The following is a 24,101-nucleotide window of genomic DNA, read 5'->3' on the forward strand; positions in this document are numbered from 1 at the left end:
CTCTTCCTCTTAAACAAAACCAACACTACATCTAAGTTAAACTGCATTGGGAGGGCTTTTACTTTCAATGCTACCTTTTCTCTTAAGTAAACGGGTTGTTATATGCTGCCCACTCGGTGGAACTGCCGCTTGATACCACATTCCAGTGCATGACTGTTGAGGACTTGAGACTGATTTCTCCCACTTCCTCTCTGTATCTTGTACAAAGTTGTACTTAACTTCCCCCCTTCTTCTTGACCAGCAACCCTTCCCAAACATAATTTGCTATCAAAATGGAGCTTAAACTCAGTAGAGCGTCAACCCATCATCATAAATAACACAGACATTACAACAGAACTTTTTCGCCAAAGGAGAAATGCAAATTTAATCTGTAAAATCATTTGAAGAGTTTAAAGGATTAACTAAAGAGTGAATACATTTCTTTTAAAATTCCTCTAAATACCATGGCTGCTTATGGAATCACGGTTTATGATTTTGGCCAGTGATGGAAAAATAATTATTTTTACGGCCATCTTTGCCATGGATATCAGGAAGATTATCGGTAGATTCCTACTGCCAAGGCAAAAACTAAAACATGACAGTGCAGTGGGGAAAGAGGTGGTTTTATTCAAATATACTGCTCCTGTATGTTTCAGCGACGCTTCTTGAGGGAATCTGTATGACGTCTCAGGCAATTCCCACAGCAACAGTTTTTCAGAGTGTTTTTGTGGGAATTGCCTGATACATAATTTATTTTACTTATTTTATTTATTTTTATTTTTTCAAATTTTTAAACTGCCTCTCCTTTGAAACCACCAAAGTGGTTTACAACATTAACATCCACAATTTATATCATACATCAAAAAGCTAAAAAACGTATCAACAAAATTGTATTCACAAGAACACAACCAATAAAACAGTATGATCCCAGTAACTAGGGCAACCCAAAAGGAAACAAGCACATGGCAAAAAATGCCAAAGCTATGTCACAGCAGGTTAAAGACCTGCTGGAACAATTCTGCCTTGCAAGCCCTGAGGAACCTAGGAAGGCTCTGCGGGCACACGTGTCATCCAAAAGAGCGTCCCACCAGCATGGGGACACCACAGAGAAAGCCCTTGACCTGGTGCAAGAGAAACGAGCCACTCAGGGGCCAGGCACCACCAGTAAGCTGCAAGATGAAGAACACAGACATTATGGGGAATCTTATCAGGAGACACTGTCCTTCAGGTATGATATTCCCAGGCCATTTAATGCTTTAAAGGTTAAAACCAAATCCTCCGAAGAAGCATCAGCAAAACTCCTTTTTCCACTCACCATTGCTTTTTGTTCTTTATTCCACCTTTAGTTTCGGCCCTCTTCTTTGATATTCTTATTGCCACTGCTCTTAATCAAAATGTTTTCTACAAAAGCCTAAATCTGTAAGACGTTAGAATAACTAATAAGGATTTAACATTGCTGATGGCGTTACAACAGTGTAACTCTGTTTAGGATTACACTGAAAGTGACCTAACAGTCATACATTTCTAATTCTAAATTATTATTCATTGTACTGGTAAAAATCAGTAAATTCCCACATATCCTTCAACATATTGGTAGAAATCAGTAAAACCCTATATACAGGATTGTGTCCAGTAAATGAAAGATCTAAGGAAAACATCAGTGTGGTGTAGTGGTTAGAGCGTTGGACCAGAATCTGGGAGAGCCAGGTTTGAACCTCCACTCTACCATGAATGCTTACTGGGTGACCTTGAACCAGTCACACACTTTCAGCCCAACCTACCTCACAGGGTTGTTGGGAGGAGCCATTTAAGCCATTATGGACTCCTCCACTAGGAGAAAGGCGGGGTATAAATGAAGTAAATGTTTTGACAAAGAACTCCACAACATCAGCATTACTGGACACAATCGGCATGCCTGATGGAAGAAAAATATTCTAATGGGTTTCGGGCAATACTTAAAAACCAATTCTATGATTATCATTCTCTTAATATTGGTAGTGCCCTGATCTGGATAGCCCAGGTGAGCCTGATCTTGTCAGATCTCAGAAGCTAAGCAGGGTCGGCCTTGGTTAGTAATTAGATGGGAGACCTCCAATGAAGGCCAGGGTCGTAGAGGCAGGCAATGGCAAACCACCTCCGTTAGTCTCTTGCCATGAAACCCCCACCAGAGGTCACCATAAGTCAGCTATGACTTGGCAGCCCTCTCCATTGGTGGTCCTGAAATGTAATATACAAGCAAAGCTATTCAGAAAAGACTTCCTATATGATGCTCTCCTTTGTAATTAGCCAAAGTTTCAGTGGGCCTGTCATCTCCGTCCCTGCTACAAACTCAGATTTCCACACGCAGAAATGGATTGACTGAAAAAAAGACGGTTGGATCCAGCCCAGTTTTCCACTCAATCTTGCCCAGTTCCCCTTCTTACAGCAGCCCCCAACCCACGTGGCTCTTCGTCTATGCAAGTCCCATGAACCCCAGCACAGTCTTTTTTGGTGGTCAAAGGGGAACCCTTCTCCTTTTTTACCAGCGGAAAAGCTAGTTGGATCCACCCCACTGAATGCTGTGGACGGTTAGAAAAAACCTAGCCCGGCACGCAGCTGGTATTATGAGACAGGCCGTCTGAGGAGGCACTGTTGGCCCACGTGAACGAGTGAAAAACTTATCATAAGCAGCCTCGTTTGTTAACGTTTATTAACACACAAGTCATTTTAATGCAAATTAATGCATCGTATTTTTTAAGTGTCGATAACCATGTGCTTCCCCATCACTGCCCAGACCCCAGGGAACAGGGTTGACTTTTTAAGCAATTACACAGCATACTGCCAGCATAGGGTTTTTTCCCCTTCAGGCTTCGTAAATTAAACCGCTAGGGGCTTGCAAAAACAACGAACACTGAAACTGTGCAGCAAGGGCCTGGCGTAGCAACATGGATGGAGACTCCCCGTTTCCCACACCCTGAATCTCTCCTGCGTAACTGTTTAAACAGAAAAAAAAATCCTTTACAAGTATTACAGTCCTCCCTTCTCCTTCAAGCATGCCCATTTAGCTCCACTTATCCTACCTTTTGCCATGCTGCTTCTTAAAAAAAAACCCTATTTATTCATGTATGTTATTTATAGTCTGCCTTTCTCACTGAGGCTCAAGTGTGAGTCAAGTCAATTCCAAAAGAGATGACACAAGTTCCTCTGAGCACGTACTGATTGCCTTCCCCTCACCAGCAATTCACAGCACTATCACAGCTGGGCTTGGCCACTAGGAGAAGGCAGGCTTGATTCTGAACAACAGGCAAGCAGAAGGTATACAGCTGACTCTTTCCTCTAACCAGGATCTACCGTGGTCCTTGCTTCCTAGCTTAACGTCTTCTCCTGGTGACCAGTATCAGCTGCCAGGGCTGAGCAAAGCTACCTGCCCTGAACCCAGGGAAGCTCTGAACAAGTAAAACAGGAAAGGGTGGGAAAATCGGAGGCAGCATTCACATCCCTGCCAGTTAGATCTAGAGACTGGGAGCAATGGCTGGGCCAGTTTCTCTCCGCTCACATTTTTTAGGCAAGGTATTCCAAAACCTGGCACAGCCCAATGGGCAAGAGAGGGAAACAAACGCCAATTCAAATCTCACCCTAGGCACAATGCAAGTGAGAACAGCGTCAGGATACCTTTCTTCGGACCAAGCAAAAAGTTCTAAAACATCCAGCTTATTTTCCGTTCCAACTTCATGTTAATGTTAAATGAGCAAAAAAAAAAAAAGAAGAAGAAAAAACTCTAACCCTCAAAGTTTTTGCTACAAGAAATATGTTAGCCTTTACAAGACAGGACTTAGGGCGCAATATTTTAAAGTGGTGCAAAGGCAGCAGCATGCTATATAGCCAGATCTCAGAAGCTAAGCCGGGTCGGTGCTTGGAGGGGGGAAAACCAAAGACGACTCTGCAAAGGAAGGCAATGGCAAACCACCTCTACTCATTACTTGCCTTGCAAAACTCTTGCTGGGATCTCCATAAGTTGCTTGTGACTTGATGCTTGATGGCACACACATACATATATCCTAAAATGCTCCGGGGAGTCTTCTACCACTGAAACACCACAAACAACCAGAAGCAGAAGTACTTTCTCTCCTTCCCCGGGGAAACAACTGGATTAACCAGGATTCCAGATTTCACTTTGTGGGGAGAGTGTATTCACAGCAAACTTCAAAGGCCTCTTCTTAGATCTATTAAAGATTAAATGTTTGAACAGCAGCATGTGTCAGGTCTGTTTTGTTTAGATATCTTCCAAGCCAAATGTTCACTGTTATGAAGAATGGGACATACACAAGGAGAGTTCACAAGCATTTGCTGATGAGGGTCTGGCCACTCGCTGTGGGGAGGAAAGGTTTGGTCTACACCACACTCCACTTTTTCCCATAGGGATGCACTACAACTATTCACTTATGTGGGAGGGGGAAAAAGGGATGCCCCGTTAGCACAAGATCTCTCCTTTTTCCTACTGGCCCATCCATAACGAATCCTGTCTGCCTCTATCTTTACCATCTTATTTTGTCTTCCATTTCTTGGTCAGTCTAAAGTGCGACCAACAGGATTTTGCTAACAGCTTATGATGTTCCTTGCAACAACGAATTAAGTTATCAGAACAGGACAGACAGTTGTCCTTTTTGGAAGCAAAGGCATAAACACTTCTTGCGTACACTCCTAGCACGCAGGCCCATTTTGTCCTGCTCTTCAGTGTGCTAGGTTGGTCCAGGAGATTACAGTGCTTCAGAGGTGTCCAAAAGCATCGGGAAAGGTAAGGACACTTCTCCCTCAGCCCTGCAGGTGAACACACCTTTAGTTGCATGTCCACAATGCAGCAATGAAGCATTTTTATTGCCAAGGGGCACCTTAAAATGCAGATCACTTGCTTCCATATTCTGGTTTCCGACGGAAAAAAACCCCTGATCTCGCCAGCATGCTTTAGCTTTAGAATGTTGGACTAAGATCTAGGACAGCCAAGTTTGAATCCCCATAGAAGTATGCTGGGTGATTTTGGGCCAATCACTTACTCGTGGCCTAACCTACCTCACAGGGTTGTTGTGATGATAAAATGGAGCAGAGAAGAATTATGTAAGCCGCTTTGGTCTCTACCAGGGAGAGAAGCAGAGTATGAACAGCTAAATATTAAAAATGGATTGGTATCGGGGCTCTGCCCTCCAACACTTGAGCTCCAGGAAGCTGACCATGCTCAAATTTTTGTTTCTGGTCCTGTTTGGCTAGGAACATGACACAGCCTTCCACTCCAGAACGCACGCTTGTCATTTTGCACGGTGAAGCATTCCAAGGGTTTTTAAAAAAAGAATCAAAAGCATAGCAATCAAGAGATTGCCTTGTGGGCAGCATCAACAACGAATCCTAGACAAGAGTGGGCGAATTCTACAGGAAGCATCCTGACTGGCCATGCACAGCCTGGTGGAAGCCAGTAATCCCACTGGGGGACTGGCAACATTCACCACAGAGAGTTTCTGGACAATCCAAATACCGTTGCAACAACACACACACTTTACATCAATGATGCATATTTGCAACATGAGAGGATCAGCTTGGCACAGAAGACTGCAAATCTGCCCGGGAAAACAGCCAAGGCAAACCCATGGGGTTCCTCTCCATCCCCCATCCTGAATTTACGCGGAGGTGCACGCCCCCTTTGGTTACTTCGGGCAAGCACTCTCAGAAGCCGAGGGACTGGGTGAGTGGGAGAATGATTGGTAATGGACTGGGCCAGTGAAGAGAAGGCAGTTTTGCAGTTTCAGAGAAAAGCAATATTTGGGGGTAGGGGAGATGGATTATTGAGAGATCAAGACAGAGCTCATCTCAAACTCCCCCCCCCCCGCCCCCGAAACAAGCACAGGCAGCTTCGACTGGAAACTCTGCATACCACACGTGGCAAGGATGGTCCAGGGGCACCTTAGAGACCCACAAGATTTTCAGGGTATGAGCTTTGGAGAGTCAAAGCTTCGATTTTAAGAAGAGAGCTCTGACTCGCGAAAGCTCATACCCTGGAAATCTTGTGGGTCTCTAAGGTGCCCCCGGACTCAAATCCTGCTGTTCTATTGCAGACCAACACGGTCACCCTCCCCAAACTGGCTACCCACCTAACACTATCCAAGAAAGGAGGGGCACCGTGTGTTTGGGGAAGGGGCGACCGGGAGCCCCAGAGAGGACGGGCGAGCCGTAGGTTGCGGGCTTGCTGCAAAGAATGGGAGTGAATGCCCCTTCCCTGCTAACCAAGATCCTGCCCTCTCCCCCAAATAAATCAATAAAACTTGGAAGGCGATCAGGGTGGGGCGAAGGCTCCCGCCATGCCCCAGTTCCCAAGCTGCAGCTTGGCTTGGCTTGGCAGGGTGCATAGATGTGCAGGAAAAGGGCGCCCCACTTCCCCACCCAGCCCGGGCTCGCTGCGCCCCGGAGAGGGCGAGCCACGCCTTGCGCGCCGAGAGACCGCCAGTCCTCCGGACTCCGGTTCCAAAACGCGGGAGGGGCAACGCTCTCCAAGCGGGCGCGTAGGGGGAGATCGGGGTCCAGCCTCTACAATATGGGGCTGGGCGGGCGTCCCCCCCTCGTCCAGCTCGGCTTTGCGCGCCTCGGGGCTTTGGAAAGAGCGCTTCGCTTACCTGGCCGCGCCGGAGCCGCTGCGCCCCGCTTGCCACACGCGCGCCTGCCTGCCTGGCTGCCTGCTCGGGCTGGGCGGGGACGGGGCGGGCCAGCGCCTGCTTGCTGCTCCGCTCCCGCCCCCTCGGGACCAGCCGGCCCTCCCCGGGTCGCCCTCCGGCATCGGGGCCTTCTGCAGCCGGGAGGAGGAGGAGACCCCCCTCTCTGGCTTCTCTAGGGAGTGCCAGGGCGGGACATTCCGGGAGGGCGCCGTCGGAACCTCTGCTCGACTCCCCAGCCCGTTTCTTCTTTGCTCTAGTTTAGGGGTGGGGGCTTCCGAGCCAGTCTCGCTTCTCGCTCGCCCTGGCGGAAAATGGCGGTGACGGCGCCCTGGAAAGGCGGCGATGCAGCAGCCCCTCTGCGGCTTTCATAAATCATCAGCCGCGGGAGAGAGAGGTGCCGGGACCGGGAGGGCGGGCGTAGCCTTTCTGGAGCGCGCAAGTCTCTGAGCATACGCAGAGCGTCTCTCCCCGCAGCGGGGGTGGGGATAAGCAGAGAGGGGGCAGCTGCCAAGCAGGCTGAAGACCCAAGGCCTCGGGGAAGTTGCCAAAGGAAGACCCCCGCCCCCCCCCGCAGTTGCAAAGGATTGCCAATACTGGGGTGGGAAATTCCTGGAGAGTTGGGGCAGAGGTAGGTTGGCTAACCTCCAGGTGGTAGCTGGAGATCTCCCAGAATTGCAACTAATCTCTAGACGACAGTTTCCCCGGAGAAAATGGCCATTTTGGAAGGTGGACTGTATGGCATTATCCCCTACTGAGATCCCCAAACTTCTCCCTCTCCGGGCTCCAGATCCCAAATCTCCAGGAATTTCCCAACTTGGAGCTGGCAACTCTATTGTATATGGAATAGTGTTTTAATGTTTATTTATAATGTTTTTATTGTTTTTAAACTGTATGTTATTAATTGTATGTTGTCACACCGCCTTGAGCCCTCTGATGGGGAGGGCGGTCTAGAAATGCAATAAATAAATAGCTCAGCAGGGATGTGATGCCACAGAAGTCACCCTCTGAGGCACGGGAACTGGTTGTTGTTGTCTAGAGATCCCTTGTACTTCTGGGAGATCTCCAGGCTCCACCTGAAGGTTGGCAACCCTTTTCTGGCTGCCCCCCCCATTGTGGTTGAGGGCCCCATCAGGTTGCAAAATCCTACCAGCAGCTGACTTAGCAGTAAGAAGAGACTGGAGTCCCAAGAGGAATCACACAGGGGGATGAGGCTATTGAATTCCTATCTTAATTTTTTTTAGGTATTCATAGTTCCTTCCTCCTGGGAAATGGCATCTCGGTCCTCCTTTTCTCCCCCCTCAGTGGGCCCACCTAGTCATCAGCCTTCTCCCCTTCAGCTACCACGCCCATCAGCCCAAGGCACCCATGTGACAGCATTCAAAAGGCACAGTTCCCGACAGCATTCAGAAGCCTGATGTACCCTCCTCCCTAGGAAATCTCCTTTGCCATCCCAGGGGCAAAAGATGGTAAGCAAATAGGGGCATCTTCAGGCAAGGTGCCCTCCCCTCCATCTCTCTCTAAGTGTGGCCCTCAAAGAAAGCTAGCAGCTGGTATGCAGGTATAGTTATACCCAGAGGAAAACAGAAGTGACTTAAAAACAGAGGTCAGCCCAGAAGTTCCTGGAATGAAGTTGGGAACTTCCAGAAACTTACTGCTAAATATACTCCAGACCAGAAAACCTCGCGGCCTTAAGTGCCAGGGGTACAGGCATTTTTCAGTTTTGCCGCCAACGTGCCCATGTTTTTAGATCACATTTACTTGTTTATTTATTTACCGTCTCTCTCACTGAGATCCAAGGTGGATTACACAGTGCAGGTGAGATACAATATAATCAGCAGCTAGGACAACAATGAACCACACACAACTTAGACAGTAAACAGATACAATAGGGGATGCTGGCAGAAAATTTGAAACAAGCCTAAAGTTGAGCATAGAGATGAAATCTTTCTGAAACGATGCATAATTAATCTCCATGGAATGTTCAGCAACATGGAAACTCTCTAGTAGATGCATATCTGCATCAGCAGACAGTACCCAATAGTGTAGCATAGAATCATAGGGTTGGAAGGTACCTCTAGGATCATCTAGTCCACCCCCCTGCACAATGCAGGACATTCAGAGTTACCTCCGCCCCCCCCACACACCCAGTGACCCTTACTGCATTCTTAGTCCCACCCTATCCCTACCAAAGCATGACAAAATTTCTCATCTCCGTTCTGAAAGGCAGCCCTCAAGTCATCTTTCAAAGGCCGTTTGATGTTCAGTCAAAACTGAAAAGCCCATGCTAAGCATGGCCGTGCTGCCCGTCCCGTGTACCACAGCCAGACTGCAGTGTTGGCATTTGGCCCCTGGAGGTACAGATCAGCTGCTCTGGGGTGATGGAAACTGACCGTAGCAACATCTGCCTGGGTCGCTGAGTCTAATGTAAGGGGACGGGGCCATGGCTTGCAACACAGCCTGTGCTCAGCATGCAGAAGATCCCAGGCATCTTTAGTTAAAAGAATCAGGTAGTAAGTGATGGGAAAGACCTTGATCAAAGACTCGGGAATGCTGCTGGCAGCCAGACCAAACAATACTAGCCTTGACTGATTCGGTAAAAGGGCCAAACTAGACATGACGGCTTTCACGGGTCTGACTCGTCATGGCCACCGTCATTTTGAAGCATTTTTAAAATGCTGCAAGGGACCGATTGCTTTTGGCCCCTCTTTCCTCCTGGTGCCTTTTCGAGTGCTGAAGCACTTGCATGAGGGGGGTGCAGCTTTTCAGGACTTAGAAGGGACCTCCAGGGTCATCTATTCCAACCCCCTGCACAGTGCAGGAAATTCACAATGACTTGAAAAGGTATGGAGGGAACAAGAGCGCCTCAGACAACACACCTTTAGTCACCATTACCAGAATAGGTTGGGAACTGCTGATCTGGAAATCTTGAGGAACGTTCAGAACATTTTGGTGTAGTGGTTAAGAGTGCAGGACTCTAGTCTGGAGAACCGGGTTTGATTCCCCACTCCTCCACTTGAAGCCAGCTGGGTGACCTTGGCTCAGTTACAGCTTCTAGCTCTCTAAGCCCCACCCACCTCACAGGGTGATTGTTGTGGGGATAATAATGACATACTTTGTAAACCGCTCTGAGTGGGTGTTAAGTCATCCTGAAGGGCGGTATATAAATCGAATGATGTTGTTGTTGTTGTTATTGGGTGCAAATGTTGGGGGTATTCATGATTCTAAGCTGCTGCTTCTCCCCACTTGCGGTGGCTTCTGACAGCTGATGGAGAAGAGCTGTTTTATACTGCTCACCCCATCCTGAGGATTAGATCCAAGATTTCTCCTGCGGGCCCTTGAAAAAGTGGCACACAGCAAGTAGGAATCACAGCTAATGTTAAGGAGTTGGCTGATAGCCACCAGACAAAAAGGTTTCACTGAATGTACGCCTGAGATCTGTGCATTGCATGCATATAATCATAAATATACCTATAGAAATAAGCTTGCCTTGTCTGGAATGCTGTTTCCGTGCCCTTTTAAAACAAACTTACCGCTCTAGGGCATTTGGTGACATTGGTGTATCCTTTGGTGGGCAGTTGTAGATTAAAAGTGAAGAACCACTTGCTCCAGCTGATACCAGGTGGAAGTAGAATTACCTGCTGCCGCCATGAAGAGGCCACTTAGAAAGAGGCAAGAATCACTCAGAGAAGCAGCAGGCAGCCATCTCTGTCTGTAGATGGGAATTCGGGGCTTAGTAGACACTTTAATTGCAGAAGTAATTTTTTTTCTGGAAGCTTGAAGGGGCTGGGAATGTCTTTTACAAGGGTAACGCACTGGAAGCCAGGAAGAGAATCGATACCTAAGCCTCAAGTGGAAGCACCTGGGCACTTGAGTGAACTCCTTGAGAAGCGAAGAGCACAGCCCAGGTACCAAACCAGGCAACGAAAAGGGAGAACACACACCAAACAGCAGGGAAGGAAATGAGCAGTTATGCAGCTTTAGTGGCGCTCTGGCTAGGGTTATAAGCTTCCCAAGGCCATCTAAGTAACAATAAGGCTTTGCGGTCTTTCTCTTTCCAATGAGATATTTACTACTACTACTTACTACCACTGTTTACTACTACTTTCCAGGATCCAAGTGCTGTCGTCTTAACATTAGCAGCAATTCAAAATGCCAAGCTTGTTCAACATCTAACACCAAATGCTGCCATGACCAGGTCTAAGATCTTCTTTTTTTGTCTCCTGAAATATTTAAAATTTTCTAATAATAATAACAACAACAACATTTGATTTATATACCGGCCTTCAGGTATATAACACCCACCCAGAGTGGTTTACAAAGTATGTTATTATTATCCCCACAACAAACACCCTGTGAGGTGGGTGGGGCTGAGAGAGCTCCTAGAAGCTGTGAATGACCCAAGGTCACCCAGCTAGCTTCAAGTGGAGGAGTGGGGAATCAAACCCAGTTCTCCAGGTTAGAGTACCGCTGCTCTTAACCACTACACCAAACTGGCTTTCTAACATCTGGCCTGATGATGAATTTTGTAATAACATTTGATTTATATACCACCCTTCAGAACTTAACACCCACTCAAAGCAGTTTATAAAGTGTGTTATTATTATCCTCACGACAATTACACTATGAGGTGGGCAGTGCTGAGAGAGCTCTGAAAGAGCTGTGACTGACCCAAGGTCACCCTGTTGGCTTCAAGCAGGAGTGGGGAATCCAACCTGGCTCTCCAGATTAGAGTCCTGCCGCTCTTAATTGCTACATCAAACTGGCTGTCTTTTGGTGAGCTCAAAAGCTTGTACAGTGTTTTGTATCATTTTGGTTGGTCCTAATAATACATATTTCATGGTTTTGTTTTAACATAAGTATTTGCCTAACAAAAATGAAAAACATTGTGAAAACAACTTCAGAAAACAAAAGACACTCTCCAAATAGCTGGTCAGGTTAGGAGGAAGAGGAATGTTTGGCATCAGAGATATTAGAGTATTGTTCAAAAGATGCCACAAAACTCACCATGCATTGTAGGAGTGAATAGAGATGATCTTCAGAAAATATCTGTTTTCAGGGAAAACTGGAGACCCACTCTTTCCAAAGGGTTTGGGTTTGTTGAAAGTGTATCCCTTATTTATCAAGTTGTGTTGCCAAGTTCTGAAGGCCGAAGGCCGTAAAAAACCAAAATTGCTACCACCCCAAAATGTTGGTAGCTGTACCTTCTAATCAGAAGGTGATAAGAAGAACATGGGTTTTTGCATCTATTATGCTTTCAAACATGATCAGCACATAGGAAAGCTGATATTCAGCCTATGTGCGTGAAAACTATTTTATGGACTTGTTAGCTGAAAAGAGTTCGAGGATACATTTCAGATTTAATTTCATTTACATCAAAAAAACAGGTGAAGTAATATTACAAAATGGAGGAATTTAAACTAGTCACTAGACAAATTAATTACGGGACACATTTACAGTACTTATAGAGTGAAAATGTTTCTGCACGTAAAATGTCAAGCAAATACAGGTTTTTCCTGTTATATTTGTTCAGAACCACACTGCCTGTACCCTCATACACGTCAGAGTACATCCACATGAAACATATTTTTTGCACGAATCTGGAATTGGATCAAGTGATTCAAGTTTTGATGACTTTCCATTTCCCAGTCCATTGTTACAGGAGATAGCAGGACAGGTTTGAGAGCGGTATCGCCTTTCCACACCATGGGTGCTTATTGAAAATAAAAACCCACTGCATCCAATGTTAAAAGCAGTGTTTTGTTTCCATTGCTAGAACAGTCGGCGTAAACCTCACTAGAGCATCTTGCTTTTGGTGTAGTGTGTGGGTGTGTTATGTGCTTTGGTGCCATCAAGCCAGTTTGGTGTAGTGATTAAGAGTGCGGCACTCTAATCTGGAGAACCGAGTTTGATTCCCCACTCCTCCACTTGAAGCCAGCCAGCTAAGTGACCTTGGGTCAGTCACAGCTTCTCAGAGCTCTCTCAGCCCCACTTACCTCACAGGGTGATTGTTGTGGAGATAATAAAGACATACTTTGTAAACCGCTCTGAGTGGGTGTTAAGTCGTCCTGAAGGGCAGTATATAAATCAAATATTATTATTATTATTATTCTAATTAATGGCAAACCTATGAATGAAAAACCTCCAAAACGTCCTGTCATTAACAGACTTGCTCAGATCTTGCAAACTGGTGGACGTGGCTTCCTGTATTGAGTTCTGCTATCTCATTTTGGGTCTTCCTCTTTTCCTACTGCTTTCCAATTTTCCTAGCATTATTGTCTTTTCCAGTGAATCTTGTCTTCTTATGATGTGACCAAAGTACTATTGGCCTCAATGTTGTCATTTTAGCTTCTAGAACATTGTGCCAAAAAACCCTTTGATGCATCCCTCAATATTTCATTGATTAGTTCTTCATCCTTGAGTCTAGGAAGCAGAAATGGTCTCTGCCAAACACTTTCCATGATGTCTTTTTGCCACATCCAACAAAGCAAGACAGTTTATCATATGTTATTGCATGTAGTGAGAGGAAGGCTTCTAAAACTGGCTCCGTAAAAGAATTTCTTTTTGATTTCATGCACGGGAATACACGTGTGACATCTGGACATGCCTGCCTTCATCCATCCTTTATTCTTAATTTTTGATTTTTGTCACAACAGGCTGTCAACAGCAACAAAGCATCTGTATCACGTGCTAAAGACGCTGAGTATGCCTGGCCAGTGGGATCAGCCCAGCCCAGGATGCTATACTGCATTTCTTTTTCTGGTTGTTACATTTTTGGGTTTCTTGGAAATCTACTTTGAGTCCATGGTGGGGAGAAAAGCAGGGTAGGAAAGCTTAAGTAAATACATGCCAGGGAAGCTGGCTCAGTCACAAGCTCATAATTGATTACATACTGAAGGATATTTCTGTCTGCCTTCAATATGGATTCTTTTCCCTTGGGTTATGTCCAACGAATGATGAGAAGACACGCACGTGTGACTTGTGCAGCGGATCTGAGAATGTTGTTTTCGTATGCCCGTAGACAACAAGTCTGTTCTTCACAAGATGGTTGAGTTGTATTTGGCTCGTCTCCTCAGTTCTCAGGAGAGATTTTCGAGCGCCACCAATTGCCAAAGCCTTAGCAGCAACGTTCTGAAGAACATCACAGGAAAGCTGTCACACAAACATGTTGAGTCTTGCGCAGTACTGACACAATATTGTTTTTTCTATCATTGTCAGTCAAGCGAGGGCAGCTTAGTCAGGAATCGTTTTGTAATCTGTTCCAGATCGTGAAATGTTCATTCTGGTTCCAATGCATGTGCTGAGGTTGTATGCCAAAGATCATGTGCTCAATGCACATGTGGTTTTCTCAATTCCTATGACACTACCTCCTTTTCTGTAAAGTGTATTTAAGACAATCTAGGTGGCGATCGGAATCCACTTGGTTGCCATTCTGTTCCCTGCACAACCAAGTTACTTTTCATGAACTCAACCATATCTTCCATCAGGTGGCTCATCTCAACCAACAACACATCATTCCATTGGCAGCATTCGATGCCCGTAAGGAAAATAAGCCTAGATCTCAAAGTCCATCATGCTGGGCCCTGCCAAACAACCTATATTAACACTCTGTCACCAGCATTAAAAGGTTACACTTTTCTCAGTGCAGAGCATCAGTGCAGCTACGTGGTTATGAAAGCGAGTAGATGGTCACTTGATATGGAAGCATTTACCAATTCTTCCTTGAAGCCCAAATCCTGCTCTCATAGATATGACAGTTGGCGAAGCAGTAGTTATCATGTAGCTTGCAGCATTCATTCATGTGCGTGTATTTCCTTTGCAAAAGATTTACCAGGCATGGCTTTTCCTGCAGCTTGATGGCAGAGTGGGGAGTCAGACCTGGGTCTCTTGGATCGAAATCTACAGTCCACTGACTGTCATGCATAGATATTGTAGAATAGGGATAGGCAATCCCTGCTATGTGCGCCAACAGTGGCACAACAGACTACGTACCTAATGCCAGATCCCCATATGAGCAACCCAAGCAATGGCAGTGCTGCGGCAGCTAATCGAGTTGGAGAAGGTGGTGGACATGTGCCTTATCCCTCCCAGACCTGCACAAATCCCCGAGATGCTGACAATGACACGGGGGCTTGGCTTGCTCTGAGAGTGTCTGACCAAGGATAACCCTCATTTCCCATAACAACATCTTCACAGTTGCATTTTTGAGGGGACTCATTCCAAAGAAAGGTTGCCGATCCTGAGGCGTTCAAGCATTGGGGCTACTTGAGAAACCTGAATTTTTTTTTCAGCCTGGGGACCTGTGAATGAGACCTAAAACCTGAGTCTCTGTGCCAAAGCCTGAGATCTGGCAGTCATCAGGGAGAGAGGGCTATCATCAATCAGCCGGAAACAACAGAAAGTAAACGTGATAGGATTAAAGGGCACTTAGAATCCAGTGCCATTTAAATTAATAAAGTCCTACACAGTCGATATTCTAGAGTGGAGAGCAACTACTATTCTCTCCACAACACTGACTAATATAGCCCTATCTGAGTAAATAATGTTTGTACCACAAACATCAAGCCATAACTTGGTTAGTGGCCGTAATAATGACCCCAGAGCCATCTGAGAAGACTTCAGATTTCACTTAAGGCTGGGGTGAAGGGAGAAAGATAACAAGGCCCCCAAACCTGTGTGGTGCTAGAGACTATATTCCACACAACCCATGTATTAGCTTTGTACCCTCGCATTTCATTACTGTACGCTCCTGTACAAATGATAACCATTTCTTTAAAAAATTTACAGTTCAGGGAAAAGCGATCATACTACAAGTCCTTTGTTGATTTAATTAGCGTACGTCTGTTCTTCTCCCAAGGCACAAGACTGTGAGGTAAGATTCAGAACTGTGTGGGGAAGTTGGTAATGAATCGGAGCTGTAATTACTAAAATGGGAACAGCCTGATATATCCTGTTAAATCACTCCCTCCAACCTAGAAATTCATCCCCTAATTAATCTGTGTAGGTAGGTGTGTGTGGTTACCATGTTGTGAGGGGGAAAGCACCAGACAGTACTGCGGAGTGGTTAGAATGTTGGCCTAGGATCTGAGGGACACAGGTTCAAATCCCCACTCTGCCTTAGAAGCTTGCTAGGTGACCTCGGCCAAGTCACAAACTCCCAGCCTAACCTACCTCACAGAATTGTGAGAATAAAATGGAGAAGGGGAGGACGTCATAAGCCTCGGTGGATTTCCGTTGGGGAGAAAAATGGGGTGTAAATGAAGTGAACAAGCGGCCTTCAGAGACAGAACTTTTGTGTCAGAATCTGTAGTACTCCCACGTGCTTCTCTATCTATTTACAAAGCAGAAGGGGTTATAATCCTTTGCAGGGGAAGGAAACACAGCCCCCCCACACACACACACTCCATAGAGAAGATGCACAACGGGAGCAGCAAAGCTGATTTTTTGCCTAGGACAGCGATATGGCTGCAGCCACCCTTATTGGGTTGAAAACAATCACCTGAGAGAAACCAAGCGGCTAGCTCTGTTTGGGTGGGTGGCAGCGGTCTCAGGCTGGGTTCCAGGAACCAAAGCATCCTCCATCCCTCTTAACTGTTTGGTCACACAGTTCCTCATTTATTTCTGTGCGCTGCACACATGTGCCTTCTCCTCACACTTCAATCTGCCCAGATTTGTTCTGACTCATGAGCCACTGGGGGAAGGGGTTGGGGGGGAGAGGGAAGGAAAAGCTAAAACAGCATTTCACTTAGAAATGTCACTCCTCTTCGTGAACACAGCCGCATGGCTGCCCACTCGGGGATGGTTATTTATAGACGGGCTAATTGCAAACTCTCTAATGAGACTCCAACGCCACGGAGCAGGGCTGGGGTGTCTTCTCCCACACCACTCAAGAAAAACACCCCACGTTGCTGTCAAAATATTACATTTTTCCCCACGACAGGTAGGAAAACAAGTTTTCAATTCTAGGCAGCCTCCAAATGTGTTTCTGTGGTGAGTCTCAGTCTTAGGACCCATGAAAAAAGTGGGTTTCTGACCATGTGCAGAATGGATCTGTTCTATGCAGATATTTTCAAGTGGGGGACTTCCACGGACTTGCAGAGGACACCTCATTTTCCACTGTATCCCCGCCTCAACCATCATTTCCTGTTTCCCTCCCCTGGGTGCCCCCATAGCCTCTCCCCCTTTTTTTGCTTCCTTCTCTCCACACCCACCAGCCAACCTATCTTCAAATGTCCATCTTCTCCCTGGCAGCATTTTCCTAGGAAAAATCTGACAGTGTTGACCGGTGGCTTCCTCCATGGGGCTGGGCCCAACTGCACAGTGGATACTGCGGGCAGGTTAGGCAGAGTTGTGAGGGTAGTGAATCTCTGGTGGTACCACCAGGCCTGTCTCCAGAGAGTCCCCCTCCATCATGGGACCCTTTCCAGGGCTGTTTTGGCCTGCATATGCACCCCTGCTCTCCCAGCATCTTTGATTTATAGAAATCAAGGTTTGGAAGGCTCAGCAATATTGTTGTGGTTGCCTAACAACCTCCAAATGGCCATTGAGAGCTCAGTGGGAGTTCTTTTCTTAAAGCTACAAACATTATTTCTATATAAAAGGTGAGCCATATTGGCGATGACTCACCTTTTATGCCGGCACAGGCATAGTCCTCCCAGGCCTCTGCAGCCTCAGAAGGGCCTGCAGCAGGTCAGGTCCGCCCTCCCCAGCCTTGGGGGGGGGGCAGCGGGCATGCCCAGCTTGCCTTTGCTGTCCCTTCCAGCCTTGATGGGCCCTGGAGTGTTCCTGTGCTCCACACTGGCCTGATTTCTGCCCGTTTGAGGCCGAAATTGGCCCGCTGTGGAGCACAGGAACACTGCTGGGGTGGGGCATGCCCTCAGAATGCTCCACTAGAGACTGTTGTATTGTTAAACACAAAGGGCTTTGTTGCTAGTATATAATTATTGCTATTATGCATAGATTTTATTATTATTAATTTGATTTATTATCCACTATCCCCACACGCAGGCTCAGAGCAGAACACAACCAGATTAAAATACAATACAGTGTAACAATATGACAATTAAATAGTATAAAATTAAAACAGCTAAAGCCAATAGCAAAAAAAGTATTCAGATTTTTCTGAAAACCTGATACTTCCTTCATGATTGCAGTGAAACACCCCATATCTGTCCATAGCTTCATTTTGTGGCTCTATTGACATATACCCTATGCCACGGTTCAGAATTAAGTGTATGATAAACTCCACCCCCCCTCAAAAATAGCTTACATCATCATTCTTCATTTTATCCTCATAACCACCTTGTGAGGTAGGTTAGGCCGAGACCAAGTGACTGGTCTAAGGTCACACAGTGAGCTTCCATGGATGAACAGGATTTGAACCTAGCTCTCCAGATCTTGATCAGACACTCAAACCACTATACCATTTTTTGCTGCTATGGCAATACAACCGAAACAGCTACATGTGCGATTGGGAAATAGGTTTCCTACAAATACGAGTCCCCATACCACTCACTTCTGAAGACAAAGGCTACCCTCCTCCCAAATTTGATACTGGAGGCAATTTTTTCTTTAAAAAAAAAGTCATGCTACAGTCTTACTCCCTAAAAGGGTTACAGATAGTGTGCCGATTAGCTTCATCCGACACCAGTGAATCCCATCAACTCTGATTCATACAGACGCAGCCTCTTCTAAAGGTGGGTAATTATGTCATGTATCTGCATTGGAAGCAACTGATCGAGTCATTCCCAGTTCAGAGAGAGGATAGAATGATCTACTCCCAGCATAAACGGGCTAGATCAAGATTTTGTCAGCTTAAAACATTTATTTCGAAGGAGTCTGGGAATAACTGCTCAAGGCACTTTCTGGCTGGTTGCCCCATCCTCGCCTCCTCCAACGCTTTACCCAGATTTATGTCTGTCAAACTTTACCACTCTTGCCCCCGTTGCTGTTTCCTGCTGCTCTGCGGCACCGGCAGACAATTTAATTATAAAAACAGCATCCATCCCCACTTTTGCCGTCCCAGTGTACTTTCTGTTCCTAGCTTAATCACGGATGTCTCTGAACGGTGCCCACATTGCTGTACTGCATTTATAAGATGGCAAACTGTCGAACTTTGGGGGTTTTTCTCCCCCCCCCTTCTCCACTCTTCCCACCTGCAGAAGCTTGGGCTTTTTCTGGGAATCCATCAATCATTTTGCACGGCTCCCCCCACCTCCCCCCGTGGAGAAAGCCAGCTCAAAATGGGCTGTGTTGATTTGATCTGCCAGTTCTCTTTCACCTGTCAGGGTTTACTTCCCCCTGTCACTGCTGTATTCTGTACAGCTCCTAGCAAGCAAAAGAAAACATACAATTGCTAGAAAATAAGCCATTTTATCACACCAGGGTGAAGACGATACAAGGAAAAATGCAGCCTCAACACTCAAGATAAATGAGGAGGATGCAGGTTTTCACTCGTTCAGCTTCAACTAATTTAACAACTTGGGTGGGTTTCAGTGTAAAGACAGCACCTGAGTGCTGGAGAGATGGGAGGAGTTAGATACAGAAATAAAAACCCCAGAGAGGTGATATGTTGGAAATGGTGCTGCTTAGGACATGAAGAAACTAGCTTGGCTTTCAGGGGCCTGGATTCAAATCATTCTCCAGGTTCGCTTGGGTGGCCTTTGGCAAACCATCATTTCCTTGCTTGTTCCTAGTGCTACCATACAGTGTGAGGATCATCTTCACAGAGGATTGCTTTTAACTGTTTCAGCAAGATGAACTGCAAGTGTGAACTCTGCTAACCTGGCTAAGTTAGTTGTACCGCTGCTAATCTGGGAGGTGCTCAGTAGAGCCTCCTCCAATGCTTGCTATTCTGTGTGGCCACTGATCATGCTGATCTCTACAGCAAAAGTGGCAGACAATGGTTTACACGGGTTCTTGTTCTCAGGATATTTGGATTTGCCTTGTTAAGCAGCTCAGTTGCAAATCCCAGTTTAAGAGAGGCACCAGCCGACAGAAGAACACCCGTGTCCTCAGCCGACGGAACTGAAGCAACCATGCCATTTATATGAAAGCGAGACCTGGAAGAGGTCATTGGGTCACGCTGGTGAGATGTACTACTTCATCTGGCTGAAATTATTTTGGAAATGATAAAGAACCTGACAGCCGCTTAGATTTCACTGAGCCGAAAGGCAGACAGCCTTTATTCACAATATTCCTTAAATAAATTAGATACATACATACATATATATATTTATATATATATATATTCAAGAGAAGTGGAATGGAATGAAGAGAGACAACCTGATATACTGAGCAGCGTTTAAAGCTTGCAACTATGAAGAAGCAGCTTCTTGTATTCACAGAAGTGGGAATGAAACACGTCATTACAAAGATGCCAGGGCTCCACTAACAGCTCCTCTGTTCCTTGCAGCAGGCTCTGGTACTTGGGGGGGGGGGGGGAAGAGGGACAAATTTAGAGAGACTCAACACCATAACCACCATGCTCCTGCAGTTAAACATCCAAACGTTTGATTCATATGTATGTGTGTTGAGATTTTCAAGGCAATTTCTTTTCAAAACTGGTAATGAGCACCAGCCCTCATTCATGCAGCTAGCCTTCGAAACTGCAGGCCGTGATACCCCCCCTCCCCAATCTCCCCTCCCACAGCCCAGGAGACCTTCCTATCTACATCCAAGACTTCCTGGGGATTTTCCTGGAGTCCCGACTGGACAAACTACAATTCTTGATGACAGATGAGCCTTTTCCAGAGAGCTGAGGGACAAGGGGGGCGGTGTTCCAAGGACCCCCCCTTCTTCCCCAGTCAAATCTGCATTTGATCTGGCTGAAATGAGGATTTCTAATGTAAATGCAGACGGCTGACTGTCTCCTGGAAGTGAATGCTGTTGCAATGTCACTGCTGAGTCAGTGGCTGCATCTTTGCCTGGCGCTTGGCTTTGGTTTGGAGGTAGCGGCCCTTCCCCTCTTCAAAACGCCTCCGCTCATCTTCTGCTTCAACCTGTCAATCATACAAAAAACAAACAAACACCAATATGTAATTACAAAGCATCTAAAAACCGTTCACAGTTCCTCTCCATCCCTACATCCTTAAATCCAAATGCCCAGTAAAACAAACTGTTCTTTCTCTGAAAAGAGCTCTGGAGTATCTCTTCCAGGTATGGTTGCCAACCTCTAAGTGTAAAGAGTCCAGTAGCACCTTTAAGGCTAACCAACTTTATTATAGCATAAGATTTAGAGAACCACAGCTCTCTTCATCAGCTGCATGGAGGGTATGACGAAACCGGGCAGAGATATATAAGTGGTGAGGGGAGGGGGGAGAGAATGCAGGGAGTGAGGGCCATGTAAATGCAAAGCAGTTGCAAAAATCATGAAAGAGGTGGAGTGTGTAATCCAGGTTGGGTGTGACCCCTCCCCTCCATGGCAGAATCTGAATGGAACGCCTGAAGGCAGTTACTTCTGGTAATGAGATAACCACCCAGAGTCCCTATTCAATCCAAGTCTGACTGAGTCAAATTTACATATGAATTCCAGTTCAGCAGCTTCCCATTGGATTTTGTTTTTGAAATGTTTCTGTTGAACTATGGTGACCTTTAAGTCCTTGATGGAGTGTCCTGGTAGATTGAAGTGTTCTCCTACTGGTTTCTGGATACTGCCATTTTTGATGTCAGATTTGTGTCCAGTTATTCTTTTGCGCAGAGGCTGGCTGGTTTGTCCTATGTACAGAGCAGATGGGCAAGTGGTAGCTGGAGATCTCCCAGAATTATAACTGATCTTCAGGCAAGAGAGATCGTTCCCCTGGAGAGAATGGCTATTTGGAATATGGACTCTATAGCATTATATACCCTGCTGAGGTGCCTCCCCTGCCCAAACCCCATCCTCTCCAAGCTTCAACCCCCAAATCTCCAGGAACTTCCCAACCCAGAGCTGGCAACCCTACTTCCGGAAGTCTATTTTCTGTGCAGGGAACTTTATACCACCCTAAACAGTATTTTCAGCATCTTGAGGCACCTGAAGGAAGGCTTCATCTCTTGAGCTCAAGTCATAGCACATGTGAGTGAAACTTACGTGAAAAAGCACTCCCCAGATATTGCAGAACCAGGTTGTACAGCTGTTTGAAGATAAATACCAATACATTGAATTTAGCTCTACAGCTACCTGGTAACCAGTGGAACTCTTAATACGGGCTTCCAATTTGGTCCACACAGGCAGCTGCAGTCAAAAGTCATGCTGCCACCATATGAAGTTCCTGGATAGCCTTCAAGGTGAGCCCCGTGCAGATCACATTGCAGTAGTCAAGGAGGAGAATGCTGGCATTGCTCTGTTGAGTGTGCGTCAAACGCAGATAACCATGAACATCAGTTGCAAGGAATGATCTCGGGGCAAGAGTCCCCTTTCCCCCCTTACTGGGCAGGTGTCCAAAGAAGATGTACTCTTTCACATCTTCCAGGAACATGGTTTATTTTATGTGAACAAGCTTTGCTGAAGATGGGCTGATTCCCTTTTCTCTGCAGAAGACTGCAAGGACCAGTGCCCTCCTTGTGCACCTACTGCAGAGTTGCATTCAATGCACTGCCAAATCCTTTGAAAATTTCCATTAAAAGCAAACCCTTAAGGATGTCAACAAGTGAAGAGTCGCAAATCCTAAGTGTACTAGCAAGGGTTCCAAAAACAAATCTATCTGGCAATAATTTAGTAAGTTGTAAATACTTCCAATCCCAACCTCTTCCCATTCAAAGACCAAACCTCAGCACCATACCCTGGCTTCCCTACTGCCATTTATAAAGGTTCGTATAGAGAACTAGAAGAATATTTTCATGGTGTTGGATAAAACTGGTTAGGGGCTTTGAGTAATCAAGACAAAGTGACTGCTTCCTCTAATCAACCTCCCCCACCCCTTCCCGGCAATGCTCAGCTGCACTTCTTGTTGGCTCCGCTGGGAACACCTGCACATGGCATTCTCTGTTAAAAATGATTGAGTCTGCTCACGACGTATAATATCGATAAAACAGAAGAAGCTCCCGCATAAAAAGGAGATAAAAGAAAATTAGGCAGCTGCAGAGAATAAAAATGCATCTCGCATCCTAGGAAGAGTCCAGACAGTTATGGGAAATCAACAAGTTCTGCTTCTCTTCTGCGTAGCTTTGGATTAAACTGGGGTGGAGGAGAGGAGAGGGGGGTATATTTTGCCAGTGCTCAACCTACTAAATGCAAGTTTCGATGAAAGGCAAACTGTGTGGATTCCCATCGTTTTCTACCTAAATAGGCTTGCTGTTAAAAGATCTGAGCTGTCATTCATTTGGTGCTGGAACAGTGGGACAGCATGTTAAAAGTCAGGGAAAGACACACTCCTTGTATAGTCCAGGCAAGCTCAGTCTTGTCAGATCTCGGAAGCTAAGCAGGGGCAGTCTTGGTGAGTAAGTGGATGGGAGACCTCCAACAAAGACCAGGGTTGCAGAGGCAGGCAATGGCAAACCACTTCTGTTCGTCTCTTGACTTGAAAACCCCAACAGGGATCACTATAAGTCAGCTATGACTTAATGGCGCTTTGCACCACCACATATTCGGCGCTTCGCATGGGACCTAAAGTTGCTCTTTAAAAATCTATGGAAGGATAAATGAGCCGAGTTTTGATTTAGCAACCTGTGACTACGCGGTCCTCACTAGGTCGTCCATTCCAGGGAACAGGGGATACAGGTCTTCTGTCAAATCGTACAACAATCCAGCCCCACAGGTAGGCCCATTAGTTCAGGCAAATCAGAACACAATATTCTGAGAACGTTTAGCGGCCCGGCATTGTTCTCCAGAGGTTAAGAAGAAAGGGAGATTTCACAAATGACAGTCGCATTGTGGGAGTGACGTTGCCCCATTCACCAAACCTCAACATTCAACTCCTGAGCCAAGCTATTTTCTCAAATTAACTTCTGAGCATTACGCAGCTGCTCGCCTAGGAAGACTGGCCCCTGTGGAAAGGTCTCTGTACTAAGTCACAGCGATTCTTCAAGGTTGTGATTGCCAGCCTGTGATGTTTACAGGAAGGTTACTTTAATTGGACTTCTAAGGCATTTAAAAAAACACACACACACACAACCCGCTACTACTCTACAGATGCTTGACTCAAGTTAACGGCTCTTTTGTGCCAGGAGAGGATCAACGTAGCCTCTCTTCAACCGGCGCTATTCCATACAGATGTTAGGTGTTGCTATAGAAATAGCTGCACAGCAGAAGATTTTTTTGAGAGTTGGTGGAAGCTGATCGCAAAGGCAAAAGGACAAGCGGGCGCTGAAAAGAGATTCCTTCCTGGGCCTCCAAACTGGCAAGAAAAGCAAAGGAATCTGCCCTGAGCCTGCTGGAAATGTGGGGAGGGCGGAATTAAAAAAATAGAAAATAAATAAATAAATTTTAAAAATCCACCACACCTTGAACAAATGTCCAAGAGTATGCCTGACTTC

At 46.1% G+C, this 24,101-nt stretch overlaps 1 protein-coding gene across 2 annotated transcripts in view; it reads right to left on the bottom strand.

The window, feature by feature from the left end:
* Positions 1-19,915: 19,915 nt before the first annotated feature.
* ACOT7 (acyl-CoA thioesterase 7) overlaps positions 19,916-24,101 on the bottom strand; it is a 68,474-nt gene continuing 64,288 nt past the window's right edge. For both annotated transcript variants that reach the window (XM_055001490.1, XM_055001491.1), the window contains exon 9: positions 19,916-20,650. In XM_055001490.1, coding sequence (XP_054857465.1) covers positions 20,546-20,650 — 105 coding nt within the window. In that variant the 3' untranslated portion in view covers positions 19,916-20,545. The remainder of the gene's footprint in view (positions 20,651-24,101) is intronic.

This window comes from Eublepharis macularius, chromosome 17 (genome assembly GCF_028583425.1).
Source record: "Eublepharis macularius isolate TG4126 chromosome 17, MPM_Emac_v1.0, whole genome shotgun sequence".
Lineage (NCBI taxonomy): Eukaryota > Metazoa > Chordata > Lepidosauria > Squamata > Eublepharidae > Eublepharis > Eublepharis macularius.